Below are 18,058 nucleotides of genomic sequence, written 5' to 3'. Positions count from 1 at the left end.
CTAAACTTCTCAATTGGTAAGACCTGTTTTTAATTTGGTTAGCTTTTATTTTTCTGAGTTCAGATTGTCACTCCCCACCCCATCCTCAGTAGACTATAATAATAGGATAGGGCTTATTTTGTTTTTGTCTTTCTAGCCCTGGCATCTTGCATGCTACCAAACAGATGGTATGTAACTAATGAATTTTGGTTGAACTGAATATATATTATTTCTTTTTTCTGTGTTAAAAGACTATTCAGAGTATTGGGACACATATGTATTTCTTCACATTCTGTTAAATCTAGAAAAAAATTGTGGCTTCTATGGGAAATTTAAACTCAGGTAAATTGTTCTGTCCCTGTCTAAATGCCATAGAATTCAGCACTACAAGCTATATATCCAAAAGCAAGAATGATAACAGCAAACAAATAAGAGAAATGAAATATAGTAGATATGAAAAGACTCAAAAGTTAAAAAATAATATTTTCTTCAAATGTCATGTTAAATAATAGTTCTAATTGTATTTTCAAGCATTTGAAATCTTATTTGCCCCTCTTTAATAATAATTTATCACATATTTTTTAAAAGTGTGATGATGGAGAAAAGAGATGAATGAGGAGAATATCAAGAAGTAACAATGATATTTTCATTAGAAAACATTGATCAATTAGAGCATGAGATGTTTGCATTTGCTCTTTCTCACTCAAGTAAATTTAATCAAAAAATTTAATCATAAATTTGATGTCTGATTCAGATATGCATGGATTTTTCTTAGTTGGGCAGTAAGTAAACCAGAAATAGCTTTACAAATGGTAACACAAAAACAAAAGAAAAATTCTTGAAAAAGGCATATTTTTCATAAAAAATTGGTATTTAGACTTACCATAATCATTATCATAGAAAATAATGAATTTCTGCCAGGCATATTCTGTGACCACTCTTAAAATAACATCATTAAGATATACAGGTGGACGGATAGACAGTGTATAGTCATCATTTCTGTTGCTTCGGGTGAGTCCACAGCCACTTCTTGGTGTTCCGGCTGTTGAACGCTGAATAAAGAGGTGAGGGATATGCATGGCATCTGCCAAAGATTGAAGTGATCCAGCTGATGTACAACCAATGGAGCTGACAAGGGCCAAGATGCCTTGGTTCATGAGGTCACAGGCTGTAAAGAAACACAGTCATATTCAGAATGACATTGGCTTTTCAAATTCTTTTTTTTTTTTTAATGTTTCTTTTGTAGACAAAAAAGGTGAAGATCAGATAAGTTGATAAAGCAATATAAAGTAATGAAATATAAAATGTGTAGGGGGGAAGCAGTTTATAGAAGATGATGTAAGATTTTAGTCATTGTAGAGGGTCACAGACAGTGGGGGAACTCTGGGTGAGATATAAAACCCTTCAGCCCAGAGGGAACCTGCTAACAATGTCTGGTTTGGCTCCCCATCTCCCTTAAGGGCTCTCAGTTTTCCTGAGAAGTCAGGGGGTGGTTGATAACCTGTGTTGTGATTGAAGTAGAGTGATACCAATGGCAAACTACATACAATAGCAAGTTGTTTATGTGGCCCCATGTGTAAAATATAGATTTGGTGCATACCCAGTGTTTTTGTTACATAAGGGTATGAGGATATAAAAAGAGGAAAGTCCTTAGAATAAACAGATTCCATATTTCCACCATCCCCAGGAGTCCCACCTCATCACTTTTTCATTAAGGTGGTATATTTTAATCACTCCAGCATGGGGGCTCTAGAAATCACGATATGTTTTGACACCCCAACTTGGGTGCTCTAGAAAGGAGAACACAACATTTGGCACCCAACATGGGGCCCTAGAAACGCATGGCCTTGCAAAGCAGGACACAAATAAGCTCAACTGATTCAATTGGCCAAGTTCAATGGAGAAATACCTATGACTTGGAATAGGGTTAGTATAAAAATAGGCAAGTGTGAAGAATTATAAAGGCTAAACTAGTCACTTTTGTTTTTCAACTAAAATGAAGCAAATACTAAGAAAAAAGCTTCCTCTCAAAGGGAAATATGAAACATGCTTAGTTAGGTTAACAGAGAAGCAAGGTTTGCTGGTAACTCAGAAGCAGATCACTGAGTTCTCAGATACCCTAAAATGAACATCTGCATGGCTTTGCAAGAAGGAGAGTTTGGAGCCAGAGATGTGGAAGTTAGTGCGAGAACAACTAACTGAATACAGTGGATTAAGGAATCCCACAAGTTTTAAAAAGAGGAAAGATTTTAACTTGGGCAGGCAGATAGGGAAGTATGAGGAGAAAAGCAAGTAGAGAGTTGGTGCCCGTAGACCCAGAGAGTACAGCAGGTGAGGCAGAGCTAAAGAAGTCTCTCTCTCTCTCTCTCTCTCTCTCTCTCTCTCTCTCTCTTTCTCTCTCTTTAGCATTTCACCAACTTGTTTTGATTTTTACTGCTCTAGGAGATTTACAGGGAGAAAATAGTTAAGTATCTTAAATACCATGTTCTGATAGAGGAATTCAAAAAGTATCTTAAAAAAGACTTAGAAGAATAATGCAAAAAAAGAAATGAGAGCTCTGAAAAAGGAAACACATAAATTTTCTGAAGAAAATCACTCCTTAAGAGGCAGTTTTATGAAATAGAAAAAGAAAACAATTCCTTGAAAAACAGAATTTCTGAAATAGAAAAAAAAACAATGCACAAAATAACTCATTTAAAAGTTCATTTGGCTAAATAGATCCAAGAGAAACAATCTAAGAATTATTGGACTACTTAAAAAAAAAAAAGAGCCTAGACAACATCTTTCAAAAACTCATCAAGGAAAACTGTTCTGATGTCCTAGAATCAGAGGGTAAAATAGCCTTCAAATGAATATACCAATCATGAGCAAAATGAAAACTCCCAAGAATAGTTTAGCCAAATTACATAATTATCACATCAATTAGAAAATACTGCAAGCATCCAGAAAGAAACAATTCAAATATTGAGGAGCCATAATCAGAATGACTAAGGACCTAGCACCTTCCATTTGAAAGGACAGAATGGCCAGGAACATAATATCCCAGAAGGTAAAAGAACTTGGACTGCAGCCAAGAATCAACTATTAAGCAAAATTAAGGAAAAAAAGGGATATTCAATGAAATACAGGATTTTCATTTATTTTTGATGAAAAGACCAGAGCTGAACAGAAAATTTAATCTTCTAATAGAGAACTCAAGAGAAACATTAAAAGGGAAGAAAAAAACCCCTTTTTAAGTTAAAATGTTTACAACCCTATATGGGAAGATTACATATTTAACTCTTGAAAACTGTAACTTTGTTAGGGGTATACTTAGAGAATATAGGTATAATTTGACTTTACAGTGATGATATAAAAAAGATGCTATGGGTAGAAAAGGAATTGCATTGGAAGAAGAGGAAAATGGGGGTAAAATGGGCCAAATCACATCACATAAAGAGGCAAAAAAGACCTCTTACAGTTGGAAAGAAGGAGGATAAGCATTATGTGAATCTTAATCTCCTCATAGTTGGCTCAAAGAGAATATAACAGATATATTTAGCTTAATATCAAAACTTGTCTCATTCTATAGGGAAGTAGGAGGAGAAATGGGAAAGGAAAGGGGAGGCAATAGAAGAGAACATAAATAGAAGGGGAATGGGAAAAGAAAGAGGGGAGAGGCTATAAAAGAGGAGGGCAGATTGAGGGAGGTGGTAGTCAGAAGTAAAGCAGTGGTCAGAAATAAAATAGAGGGAAAGGGGGAAAGGAAAGAAATATAACTCGGGGAAAACAAGATGGCAGGAAATAGTAATTTTGACTGTGAATGTGAATGGATGAACTCACCAATAAAATAGAAGGGGGATAGCAAACTGGATTAAAAGCCAGAATCCTACAATATGTTATTTACAGGAAACCCATTTAAAGGACAATGATACCTAAAGAGTAAAGGTAAAAGAGTTGAAAAGAATCAATTATGGTTCAGCTGAAGTTAAAAACAAAAAAAGCAGAAGTAAGACACTTCCAAAAGTGGAGCCAAGATAGTGAATAAAATTAGGAAGCTACTCATGTTCTCCCAGTTTCCCTCAAAAACTACATGAAATCAAGCCTCTGATCAGTGTCTGATAAAATAAAATGACTCCTCAGCTCAATCTGGACTGAAAAAACTTCAAGAAAACTCAGTCTCACTGGGGTGAAAAGGATATTCAGCCCAGCTCAAATAGACTCTGGAGAAGCCAATGAGAGGGTTTTAACCACAGCAAATCAGCAACTAAGACACTCAGTCCTGGCTCAATAGACGAGCAAATCAGTGGAGCAGCTTCCAATCCCAGCTCAGAAGGTAAACTCTGGGAAACTAGACTGTTTTCTGAAAAGAACAGGCAAAGCTATCCTTTGCAAACACAAGGGGCCCCTGTGGTCAAAGCTAAGACTCAGAATTGCACAGGAAACTTGGGGCAACTCCACCTTTACCCCAGGAGCAAAATTCAACCTTAAAAGTAAAAAAAGAGAAAATACCAAAAGAAAAGGAAAGGAAATAAGCAAAAAACATAAAAGAAACATTACCATAGAAAGCTATGATAGTGACAGGGCAGACCAAAACACAAACTGAGGCAAGCACGGAATGTGCCAGAGGAAATCTCAAAGAGTGATATGAATTGGTTACAAGACAAAAGAGGCTTCCTGGAAGTGCTAATAAAAGACTTTAAAAGGTAAATTAAGGGAGGTAGGAGAAAAAAATGAGAAATGAAATGGAAAGTATTCATGAGAGATCAACAACTCAGGAAATGAAAGAAAAAATTGTCTGAAAAAAACTACTCTTTAAACAGTAGAATTGAGCAAATGGGAAAAGATATACAAAAGCTAACAAGAAAATCACACATTAGTTAATTAATTGATTAATAGGCTTTGTGAGATACCAAGAATCAGTCAAACTAAAAAGAATGAAAAAATGGAAGAAAAATGTGAAATATCTCATGAAATATGAAATTAAAACCTACTATAGTCATGTGAACAATGCTCTAAATCACTATTGATTAGAGAAATACAAATTAAAAATACTCAAAGGTACCACCTCATACCTCTTATGTTGGCTAAGATGACAGGAAAAGATAATGATAAATGTTGAAGGGAATGTGGGAAAACTGGGACACAAATGCATTGTTGGTGGAGTTGTAAAATGATGCAACCATTCTGGGGAGCAATCTGTGACTGTGTCCAAAGAGCTATAAACTTGTCCATACCCTTTGACCCAACAGTACCTTTACTGAGTCTATATTCCTAGGAAATCATAAAGGAGGGAAAAGGACCCACATTTATAGAAATGTTTATAGCAGCTCTTTTTGTGGTAGCAAAGAATTGGAAAATGAATAGATGTGCATCAACTGAGCAATGGCTGAAAACTTTTTTAAGATAATAGAATATTATTGTTCTATAAAAAAATATTGAACAAGCTGGTTTTAGAAAGGCTTGGAAAGATTTACATGAACTGGTGCTGAGAGAAACAAGCAGAACAAACAAGCAGAACGAGGAATATATTATACACAATAACAGAAAGAATGTATGATGATCAACTATAAAGGAATTGGTTCTCAGTGGTTCACTAATTCAAAGCAATTCCAAAAGATTTTGGACAGAAAATGCCATCTATATCTAGAAAAAGAACTAAAGAAACTGAATGTAAATCAACACATGCTATGTTTACTTAATTTTTCTGTTGTTTTTAATCTCTCCCATGATTTGTTTTTCCTTTTTTTACTCTGATTTTTCTTTCCCAACATGATTCATAAACCAATATTTTAAAATAAACCAAAAAAAATAAAATAAAATTTACCTTAAAATGGAAAAAAAGCAGAAATAGGGATCCTAAATCTTAGATAAATTAAAAGCAAAAATAGATATAACTAATAGAGATAAGGAAGGAAACTAAATCTTGCTAAAAGGTACTATAGATAATGAAGTAATATCAATACAAAAAATGTATGCACCAAGTAGTATAGCATCTAACTTCCTAGAGAACTTAAGAGAACTATAAGAAAAAAAAATAGACAGCAAAAATATACTAGTGAGTGATCTCAACCTTACTCTTTCAGAACTAGCTAAATTGAACCACAAAACAAAACAAAACAAACAAACAAACAAAAAAAAAAAAACAAAGAATAGAAGGAAGTAAATAGAATTTTAGAAAATTAGGGTATTATAGACTTTTAGAGAAAACTGAATAGAGACTGAAAGAAATATAGTTATTTTTCTTGGTGGAACATAAAACCCACACAAAAATTGACCATAAAATCCTCAAAATCAAATGCAAAAGGACAGAAATAATAATGCATCTTTTTCAGATCATGGTGCAATAAAAATTACAGGTAATAAAGGGCTAGGGAAAATAGACCAAAAATTAATTGGAAACTGAGTAATCTAATCCTAAAGAATGAGTGGGTGAAACAACATAGGTACAATCATAAATGCATAGAAATCATGGAAATAATTGATAATTTCATCTAAGAGAATGGCAGTAATGAGACAACATACCAAAATTTATGGTATGCAGTGAAAGCAGTTCTTAGAGGAAGTTTAATATCTCTTGATGCTTGCTTGTAAAGAATAGAGAAAGAAGGTGGGGTGGAGCCAAGATGGTGGAGAGGATACATACTTCTCTCTAAGCTCTCCTTTACCCTCAGACTACTTTTTATGAAACAGCCTTGGAATTAGTTCTTGACTGTCAAAACCCATGAATATTGAGAGTACAACACATTACCAACAGAAGATAATATCAAAATTCCCCAGAAAAGGTCTATTTTTGCTCATGGGTGGGGACAGCTAGGCCAGGCACAGAATTCAGGAAACTAGGTAGTGAGAGCATGGAAAACAGCTCATGCTGAGCAGACTGGAAGGGGGTAAGGGGTGGTCTCAGCCAGTAGAAAATTTTGGGGGAGAACTTTACCACAGTGTTGGCTACTTTGCTCTGGCAGCAAGGCAGTAAATTAGTAGAGAAGATATAAACACAGAGGGTAAAGACTATAATCCCAAAATGCTAGAATCTCTCAGGACCAGGCCATACCCACACAGCATCAGGAGGGACTCAGCATGATCTCAGCATGCAACCACTGATCAGCACAGATGCTGACCACATTGTAAATGCTAATCCCAGTGCAGACGCTGGTCCTAGCAGAGCCATTGCTGTTTCACTACTATATATTTTTGCTGTCTATTTTTTTTCTTATAGTTCTCTTAAATTCTCTAGGAAGTTAGATGCTATACTACTTGGTGCATACATTTTTTTATTGATATTACTTCATTATCTATAGTACCTTTTAGCAAGATGCAGTTTCTTTCCTTATCTCTATTAATTATATCTATTTTTGCTTTTACTTTTAGTTGATCATCATAAATTCTTTCTGTTATTGTGTATAATATATTCCTTGTTCTGCTTGTTTGTTCTGCTTGTTTCTCTCAGCACCAGTTCATGTATATTTTTCCAGGCCTTTCTAAAATCAGGTAAAAAGATAATGATAATTGTTAGAAGGGATATGGGAAAACTGGAACACTAATGCATTGTGGTGGAGTTTTGAATTGATCCAACCTTTCTGATGAACAATTTGGAGCTCTACCCAAAGGGCTATTAAACTGCAGGTAGCACTTTGCCCCAGCAGTATCATCACTGGATCTGTATCCCAGGGAAATTATTAAGGAGGAAAAATTACCCACATATGCAAAAATGTTTGTAGTAGTTCTTTTGTAGAAAGAATTGGAAAATGAGTAGATGCCCATTAATTGAGAAATGGTTACACAAGTTGTAGTATAGAAAGATCATTGAACACGATTGATTTATTAAAAAAAGGATGAAAAAAGCAGATTTTAGAAAGTCCTAGAAAGATTTTCATGAACTGATGATGAGCAAAACAAGCAGAACCAGATATACATTGTACACAATAACAGCAAGAATCTGTGATGATCAACTATGGAAGACTTGCTTCTTAATAGTTCATTCATCCAAAGCAATCCCAATAAACTTTGGACAGAAAATGCCATCAGCATCCAGAAAAAGAACCAGCTACACCCAGTGAAAGAACTCTGGGAAATGAATATGAACCACTACATAGAATTCCCAATCCCTCTATTTTTGTCGGCCTGCATTTTTGATTTCCTTCACAAGCTAATTGTACACTGTTTCAAAGTCCGATTCTTTTTGTACAGCAAAATAACTGTATGGACATGTATACATATATTGTATTTGATTTATACTTTAACATATTTAACATGTATTGGTCAACCTGAAATCTGGGGGAGAGGTTGGGGTGAAGGAGGGGAAAAGTTGGAAAAAAGGTTTTGTAACTGTCAATGCTGAAAAATTACCCATGCATATATCTTGTAAATTAAAAACTGTATATAAAAAAAAGGTCAATTAAAAAAAAAAAAAGAACCACACATGTTTAACATATGTCAGTTACTTACAGTGTAGGGGAGGAGAGAGGGAAAGGAGGTAGAAAAATTTGGAACATGAGGTTTTGCAAAGGTAAATAAATACTGATAACTATCTGGATGTATTTTTGAAGATAAAAAGCTATTATTAAAATAAAAATAATAAAATAGAAAAGCAGATGTCAAAATATTAACAATCACATAAAAGAACACTTCAAATCACTATGAGAGAAATATAAGTAAAATATCAATGAAATACAAATGAAAACAACTTTAAGCCTTAACCTCACAATCTGAAAATGGTTGATGATAAGAATAGTGACAATAGTCAATACAGAAGAAGTTGTAGAAAGATAAACACACTACTGCATTGTTGATGGAGCTATAAATTGGTCCAATCATTTGGGAAAGAAATTTGGAATTGCAGAAATAAAATGAATAAGAAACTCTTAATTTCCTTTGAACCAGAGACTCCATTGTTTGGCTTATATTCAAAAGATGCCATTGATAAGGGGAAAAAAACTGCACAAATATTTGAAAACTTTATAACAGAACATTTTATGATAAAGATTTTGAAATAAAGCAAATGTCCATCATTTGATGAATGTGTAAACAAATTGTGGTAAATGAATGTAATGTAATACTACTATGCTATGAGAGATTATGAAATTAACAAATAAGAAGAAATATGGGAAAAATTATATGAAATGATGAGAAGCAATATATGCAATCACTAATACACTGTAAATAGAAATAACCACACACACACACACACACACACACACACACACATACACACACACACACACACACACAGTGAATACTGCAAAATTATAACATAAATATGACTTGAAGAAAGAGATGTGAAAAGACTTCCTATTAAATCATTTTGCATAGAGAATTTCCAAAGTGTTTCATATTATACATATTTTCAACTTTTTCTAATCTACTGATTAGCTATATACTTTCCTTGAAAATTATATCTATTAATTCCTATTATATAGGAGAACTCCCTGGGAAGGGGTGATGGAAAAAAATTCATGTAATATAACTTATATTTAAAAGATCCAATCTTCATTTAGAGGGGGGCAAAACAAAATTGTGACCTGTTTTTATTGGAGGTAATAGATATTTAAGGCATTATAAATACAGGATTGTTTTTGTATGTTAACTGAATTATAAATTTCCTTTACTAAACTAAAAAAAAACAACAAAAATGTCTTGGTTGATAAACATTGCTTTGAAATTAATGAGCCAACTAACATAGAGTAATTTATAATAGAAATTTTCAAGTACTATATTAATGATAAATGAATAACTATCATAAATTTATCACAATTAATGTTAAGATAATTAAAACATAGCAAAATTAATAATAATCATGGCAATAATTTTGAAGCATTACCTCATTAAAAACTTTTACAATTTTGTTTCAAGCAGTTGAAAGAGAAGCATTATTTAATTTATTATTGCTGCAATAAGTGAGACAAGATAATTTTAAGCCAGAATTGGTACAAAATTAAATATATAATTTAGGAAAGAAAATTACTTTTTTAATAGTAAATACAAAATATGTGTACAAAGGGCCTTCACAAAAGCTCCTGTATTAGCACGTTTTAATATTAGCAGAAAGCTAATTTCTGTATCTGAACATAAAATTTACCTCTTTTTTATATGTCATAGAGATATGCATTTGTTGTTTGTTTCACTAAAATATACTACTATATTTGTTATCTGATATGGAGAAGCATCAGAGATTGACCAAAATCTGTGAAAAGTGACCAATTGAAAGTGACCAATAGTATGTTATGTCTAATTAATTGATTGTTCCTCTGATTTATTAAATGTTTTAATCTTAGTCCTTAATTAGGATTTTTTATAATTATACATTGATCTAGAAATCAAGACCTTATTGTAAAAATTGGAGAATTAAAAAATAAAAACATAAGAATAATTAATACTACAAAATTATAATTAAGAAACACACATTGACGAACTCTGTTCAAATATCAATCTCTCTCAAAAATGAAATATAGAAATGATAGTAACTCTCTATTTTTATTTAATTTTAAGGTAACTAATATGCAGCATCTTCTATTTATTTTTTGACTAAACAAAATAATAATCTCATGCTTCTAACAAAATTACAGACGCTATCAAAATACAACCAATTTAGAAAGAAAACAAATATTTTTAAAGACAAAAAATTCTTCCCAGATATTTACTTTTGTTATGTAAAGAAGAAAATTAAAATAATTATGAAACAACATATAAGCTATCACAGAAGTATGAAGTATAAATTATTTAATAGTACACACAATCTTTCTTGATAAGTATAAAGTTAAAAACATCAAAAAAGATGAGAAAATGCAGTGACTAAAACATTTATGTATTTTTGTCCAGAGAATCAACTATTAGGAATAATAATAATAATAATAACCTCTTTGCTTCAAAGAGGTCAAAGACAGAAATTTTTTCATATATACCAAAAAATTCCTTGTAGTAATTTATCAAAGATCTGTCAGAAATAAAATGGGTGTCTATAAACTGAGAAATACCTAAACTAATTATACTACATGAATATAATGAAATATTACTGCACTGTAAGAAATGACAAATATAAAGAATTCAAATAATTGTGGCAAAACTTGCATGAACTAGTAGTAATACTCTACAATCCAATTCCAACCTACCTTTTAAGCTTTATATTATTCTCTCTTTTTACTTTTCAAACTATTCTTCTTACACAAAACATTCCAACTCTTATTCTTTAATACTGATTGTCCCCTATGGAGAAAATTCACTCTTGGAAGGTATTTCTTTTTTTAACTCCATTATCTTCCCATTGAATCCCTAAATTCTATCAAATATGAGCTCAAGGATTTCTTTCCATATGAAGTTGCTCCTGATAACCCTTTCTATTCTTCTTTTCCCTTAATTGCTAATGTCTCCATCATTATATTCTATAAAACTTTGGTATTTATTTTATATATATATATATATATATATATATATATATATATATATATATACATACATGTACATGCATTCTTCATATTATGGAATATAGACTCCTTGAGGGCAGAGGCTACACCATTTTTTTACTTTATACCCAAGAAGTTAACAGCACAATGCCCAGCTCATTGCTTGAATAACATAAACCAAAAAAAGCTGAAATTAAACTTGATGTCACTATAGTGTCCAAGATTTGACCAAGAAAAGCATAAAGAAAATATCCTTCTTTCTCATCATTGCAGATGTGAGGAACAATGAGTGGGGAAGGTTACAAATCATGCCATTTTGTTCATTTTAAAAAAAAATTGTTACAAGGGAATGTTTAAGGCACAGAGAAGGGATAAAAAATAATAAAGAATATGATATAATTTTTTAAAAATAAAGCATAAACAAAAATAGATATGATTTATGTGACAATAACAAAACCTCACATTTTTGCCTTTATGGTTTACATAGGGCTTTATATTTTATATAATATTTTCTATCTGTAAAGCAAGAAAGTGAAATTTTAAAAAAATAAAATTTATATCTATTTTAATTTCTAAAAGTTATCATTATATGTTATTATTAATTATTATATATTTATTTGCAAAAGCCACTGTATTAAATTGGACAAAATACAAAGGATGTACCTGACTCTGACCTTTTCTTCACTGGGAATTAAATGAAAACTTTTTCAATGGCATATTCTTTTAAATTTAATTATGTTTGTGTTCATGAAACTATTTCTCCAAGCTCTTTGGTAACTCTTATAGTTGTCTAGTTTACATATAATTCACACATGGAAAGATTCCTTGAATGTTTGGAGTTTTGCTAACTTATATTCCTTTGGAATTCATACAACTATAGTAATTACAATCAGAAAAGCTTTAACCATTTTTTTGTTCATTGAACAGTTATGGAAATAAAACTTAATATGTTTAATTGTATTCATCTCACATAAAGGACAGCATACCTCTTTTAACTTAAACTTGTCTCTAGAAATTTTTGAACTCACAAAACAAGAAAGCAATGAATGATTAAAACTATTGAGAATACAAAAGTGTGAAATTTTAAAATCATTGGATCCGTTCTTTATCCTGCTTCTCCTTTCATAGAGAAGATTATACATCTATACATATATATGTATACACACATTTATATATCTATATATCTGTGTGTACACCTTTATGTATACATATATGTAAAATATAATCTTATATTCTGTAATAATTTTAAAGTGATCTTTTTTTAATGGAATTACAATTTTATATCTTCTTGATGATTTTTTTATTATTATTATATAAAATTCTGATGATTTCTTTGGATTGTTTTATATTCTGCTTGTCTGTTGAATTCATCTATTTCAATTGGCTTTTAGTTGATTCTCTACTGTTCTTTAAGTTCACCATCATAAAGTAAAAAAGTGATATTTTTGTTATTTCTTTGCCCATTTATTTCCATAATTTCTTTTTACTTGTCTTACTTCTATAACAAGCATTTCTAATATTATATCAAAAAGAGGTAGTGATAATGGATATTCTTTTTTCACCCGTGAATTTTCCCCAAGGCATTCTAGTTTATTTCTATTACATGTGATAATAACTCCTTGATTTATATACAATATAACATTTTAAATAAAGGTCTATGTGTCCCATTGTTTCTATTTTAAACAGAATTAGAATTATTTATTTTTTAAATGTTCGATAGAATTACTAGTGAATCCCATTTGGTTTGGATTTCCCTCTTCCCACTCTGGACATTATTCAATGGATTCAATTTCTCCCATTGATACTGAGTTGTTTAAATTATCTCTAGCCAACTCTATTAATCTGGGTATTTTGCACTTAAAAAATATCTTCATTTGTATAATTTAATTTTTTCTTTGTCTTTTAGGTTAGTTTTTTTTTTTTTTTAGGAAATTGTGTGTGTGTGTGTGTGTGTGTGTGTGTGTGTGTGTGTGTTACACAAAACTGAGTAGCTAAATCACTTAACTCCAGGGGAAGCATACTAGGAGGGACTGAGCCAATGGTAGTAGGGAATTACACATGCCTCCTAAGAGACATCTCTAAAACTTTGAGGGGTATTTGTAACCTTATTTTGAGATTTAATACTCTTTTATGAGAACAAATGTTGGGATAAAGATCTCAAGAGCTTAGCTGGGGTGTACTTGCAATGTCATTCATAATGCTTTGTTCCAAGTCTCCCAACAGAGTTCTGCTATTATTATTGTATCAGTAGAGGCTTATTTTGTAGCAAGCTAGTTTCTTCTCCCCTCTTAAAGGATATTACCTCAAGAATTCTCATTAGTCTTCTAATTGGCTTAACTCCTGGTCTAATCCCACTCTTCTTAGTTATTACCTAATCAAGGCCAGCTCAAGGCTTGGGTACTTTCCTCCCTTTAAGCCTAAAATCTGAGCCTCTTGAGGGTATTTCATCCTGTTTACATTAAGAATAAAGTTAAGTCACGTAGAAAGAGAAATTCCATTTAAAATAACTGTTGACAAAGTAAAATATTTGATTGTCTATCTGCCAAGACAAATCCAGTAACTATATGAATGCAGTTATGAAGCACTTCTCACACAAATAAAGTTTGATCTAAACAATTAAAAATATCAATTGCTTATGGCTAGGCAATTAGTCTACTTGTTCAGTGACATACTAATCAAACTACTAAATATTATTTTATTGAGATAGAAAAATTATCTGGAAAACAAAAGGTCAAAAATATTAAGGAAATTAGTGCAAAAAATTCAGAGCATGCTGTCCTGGCAGTACCAGACCTAAAACTGTATTATAAAGTAGCAGTTGTCAAAACTATTTGATATTGGCTAAAAAATAGAGTGGTGAAGAAGTGGAAGAGGTTAGATACACATGACATAATAATAATTGACTCTAATAATCTAATATTTGATAATCTAATATTGACATAATAATCAGTGACAATAGTAATCTAATAATCAAACTCTAGCTTCAGGGATGAGAACTCACTATTTCACAGAAATTGCTGGGAAAACTGGAAAGTAATATGTCAGAAACTTGGCATAGACCTACATTTCACACCCCATACCAACATAAGTTCAAAATGGGTATAGGGTTTGGGCATAAAGGGTGATATCATAAACAAATTAGGAGAGCATGGGATAGCTTACCTATCAGATCTTTGGGGAAGGAAAGATTTTATTATCAAAAAACTAGAAAATATTATGAAATGGGGCAGCTAGATAGCACAGTGAATAAAGCATTGTCCCTAAAGTCATGAGGACTTGAGTTCAAATCCAACTTCATACATTTAACACTTCCTAGCTGTGTGACCCTGGACAAGTCACTTAACTCCAATTACTTCAAAAAAGGAGAGAGAATACTATAAAGTGCAAAATGAACAACTTGATTGCATTGAAAAGTTTTGCACAAACCAAGACATACAAAGCTGTGCACATTTTTTAAAGTCAAGGTTTCTGATAAAGGCTTCATTTCTTTTTTTTTTATTATTATAGTAACATTTTATTGACAGAATCCATGCCAGGATAATTTTTTTTTTACAACATTATCCCTTGCACTCACTTCTGTTCCGATTTTTCCCTCCCACCCTCCACACCCTCCCCTAGATGGCAAGCAGTCCTATATATGTTGAATATGTCCTAGTATATCCTAGATACAATGTATGTGTGCAGATCCAAACAGTTTTCTTGTTACACAGGGAGAATTGGATTCAGAAGGTAGAAATAATCCGGGAAGAAAAACAAAAATGCAAACAGTTTACATTCATTTCCCAGTGTTTTTTTCTTTGGGTGTAGCTGCTTCTGTCCATCATTGATCAATTGAAACTGAATTAGGTCTCTTTGTCAAAGAAATCCACTTCCATCAGATTACATCTTCATACAGTATCATTGTTGACATATAAAATGATCTCCTGATCCTGCTCATTTCACTTAGCATCAGTTCATGTAATTCTCTCCAAGCTTCTCTGTATTCATCTTGCTGGTCATTTCTTACAGAACAATAATATTCCATAACATTCATATACCACAATTTACCCAACCATTCTCCAATTGATGGGCATCCACTCAGTTTCCAGCTTCTAGCCACTACAAACAGGGCTGCCACAAACATTTTGGCACATATTGGTCCCTTTCCCTTCTTTAGTATCTCCTTGGGGTATAAGCCCACTAGAAACACTGCTGGATCAAAGGGTATGCACAGTTTGATAACTTTTTGAGTATAGTTCCAAACTACTCTCCAAAATGGTTGGATTCGTTCACAGTTCCACCAACAATGTATCAGTGTCCCAGTTTTCCCACATCCCCTCCAACACTCATCATTATTTTTTCCTGTCATCTTAGCCAATCTGATAGGTGTGTAGTGGTATCTCAGAGTTGTTTTAATTTGCATTTCTCTGATTAATAATGATTTGGAACACTCTTTCATATGAGTGGTAATGATTTCAATTTCATCATCTGAAAATTTTCTGTTCATATCCTTTGACCATTTATCAGTTGGAGAATGGCTTGGTTTCTTATAAATTAGAGTCAGCTCTCTATATATTTTGGAAATGAGGCCTTTATCAGAACCTTTAACTGTGAAGATGTTTTCCCAGTTTGTTGCTTCCCTTCTAATCTTGTTTACATTAGTTTTGTTTGTACAGAAGCTTTTTAATTTGATGTAATCAAAATTTTCTATTTTGTGATCAATAATGGTCTCTAGTTCGTCTTTAGTCACAAATTTCTTTCTCTTCCACAAGTCTGAGAGATAAACTATCCTGTGTTCCTCCAATTTGTTTATAATCTTGTTCTTTATGTTTAAATCATGGACCCATTTTGATCTTATCTTGGTATATGGTGTTAAGTGTGGGTCCATGTAAAGACTTCATTTCTAAAATATATAAAGAACTATGTCAAATTTATAAGAAAACAAGACATGCCCAATTGATAAATGGTTAGAGGATATGAAGAGAATTTTCAGATGATGAAATTAAAGCCATCTATAGTCATATGAATAGATTATCTAAATTACTATTGATTAGAGAAATGCAAATTAGACCTTATACCTCTTAGGTTGCTTAAGATGATAGGAAAAGATTATGATAAATGTTGGATGGGATGTAGGAAAACTGGCACGTTAGTGCATTGTTGTTGGAGTTGTAAAATGATCCAATCATTCTAGAAACCAATTTGAAACAATACCCCAAAATGCTATAAAATTGTGCATATCCTTTGATTCAGCAGCACTACTACTGGGTCTATATCCCAAAGAAATCATAAAAAAGAGAAAAGGACCAACATGTGTAAAAATGTTTGTGTTAGCTCTTTCTGTGGTTGCAAAAAATTAGAAAGTGAGTACATGCCCATCAATTGGGAATCGCTGAATAAGTTATGACATATGAAAGTAATGGAAAATATTGTTGTGCTATACAAAATGATGACAAGCTGATTATAGAAAGGCCTTGAAAAATTTACATGTACTGATGCTGAGAAAAACAAGCAAAACCGGAATATGGTGTACACAATAATAGCAAGATTGTAACAATGATAAACTGTGACAGACTTGATTCTTCTCAGCAGTTCAGTGATACAAGGTTATCCCATTAAACTTTGGATAGAAAATGCTATCTGCATCCAGAGTGAGAACTAATAGAGAATGAGTTAAAATTAACACACTCTACATTCACTTTTTATATTTTCTTTTTCTTATTTTTTTCTTCTCATAGTTTTTCCCTTTTGTTTTGATTTTTCTCTCCCAACATGATTCATAAAGAAAAGTGTATTTTTTTTAAATCAATGTACATGTATAATCAGAAAAAAAGAAAACAATATAAAAAGGAAAAAATTCATAGGAGATATGACTAAATTTTAGAATTTCTCCCATGTTTTAAATTTATATTTCAAGTCTATATGTACATATATATGTATATACATACACAATACACATATATATGTATGTATTATAGATTTATATGGGTTAAATATATGTAAATATAAAATTTGTATGTCTGTATAAAGTTGGGCTTAAGGCAATAACAAACTTTGAGTCAATAGCAAACTTTATTTGAAAGCATAATTATTTAAAAGCTCCTCATGTTCTTAGCTAAGGAAAAAACCTCCAACAATGGGAAATTCCAATGCTAAGTTAGGAAAGATCACTTTATGATCTATGTGACTCCTAGAGATGATATTACAGTGGGATGAAGTGAGTTCCATAAGACACAAGGTCATAGAATGTTTGTGATATTGATACTCACATTGCCAAATCTTTTATATTTTCCCCAAGTCATCCTGTTTTCTCACCTTTCAATTTTTTTAATAGAGCACCCTCATGTTTTTGTCATCCATTTTTATCATCTTCAGTGTCATTCTCAAATTCTTACTTTCACTCATCACACATATCCCATCAATTACCATAAATATACATATATACATACAGATATACACAGATGTGCAGATATTTGTTTATTTTTTCTGTAATCATATGTAAAAATTTTAACATTCTTTTTTTAAGGTTTTTTTTCATTTTAATCTCTCTCTCATCTTTACTTTCATTGTGAAAATAAACAAATTGATATAGGTTACATATGTTAGCCATGCAAAACATTCCCATAATAGTCATGTTATAAAAAAATAAAAACAGCATCAAAAGAAAAATAAAGAAATTTTTAAATGTAAAAAAAAGAATAATGTGCAGTCTCTTAAATTGC

At 31.8% G+C, this 18,058-nt stretch overlaps 1 protein-coding gene across 2 annotated transcripts in view; it reads right to left on the bottom strand.

Annotated features, from left to right (window-relative positions):
- Positions 1–18,058, bottom strand: part of GRID2 (glutamate ionotropic receptor delta type subunit 2) — a 1,791,455-nt gene that overhangs the window by 935,151 nt on the left and 838,246 nt on the right. For both annotated transcript variants that reach the window (XM_031941365.1, XM_031941366.1), the window contains exon 3: positions 863–1,147. In XM_031941365.1, coding sequence (XP_031797225.1) covers positions 863–1,147 — 285 coding nt within the window. The remainder of the gene's footprint in view (positions 1–862; positions 1,148–18,058) is intronic.

This window comes from Sarcophilus harrisii, chromosome 6 (assembly GCF_902635505.1).
Source record: "Sarcophilus harrisii chromosome 6, mSarHar1.11, whole genome shotgun sequence".
NCBI lineage: Eukaryota > Metazoa > Chordata > Mammalia > Dasyuromorphia > Dasyuridae > Sarcophilus > Sarcophilus harrisii.
The sequence above is the reverse complement of the archived record's forward strand: the minus strand, read 5'-3'. Positions and strand labels throughout refer to the sequence as shown.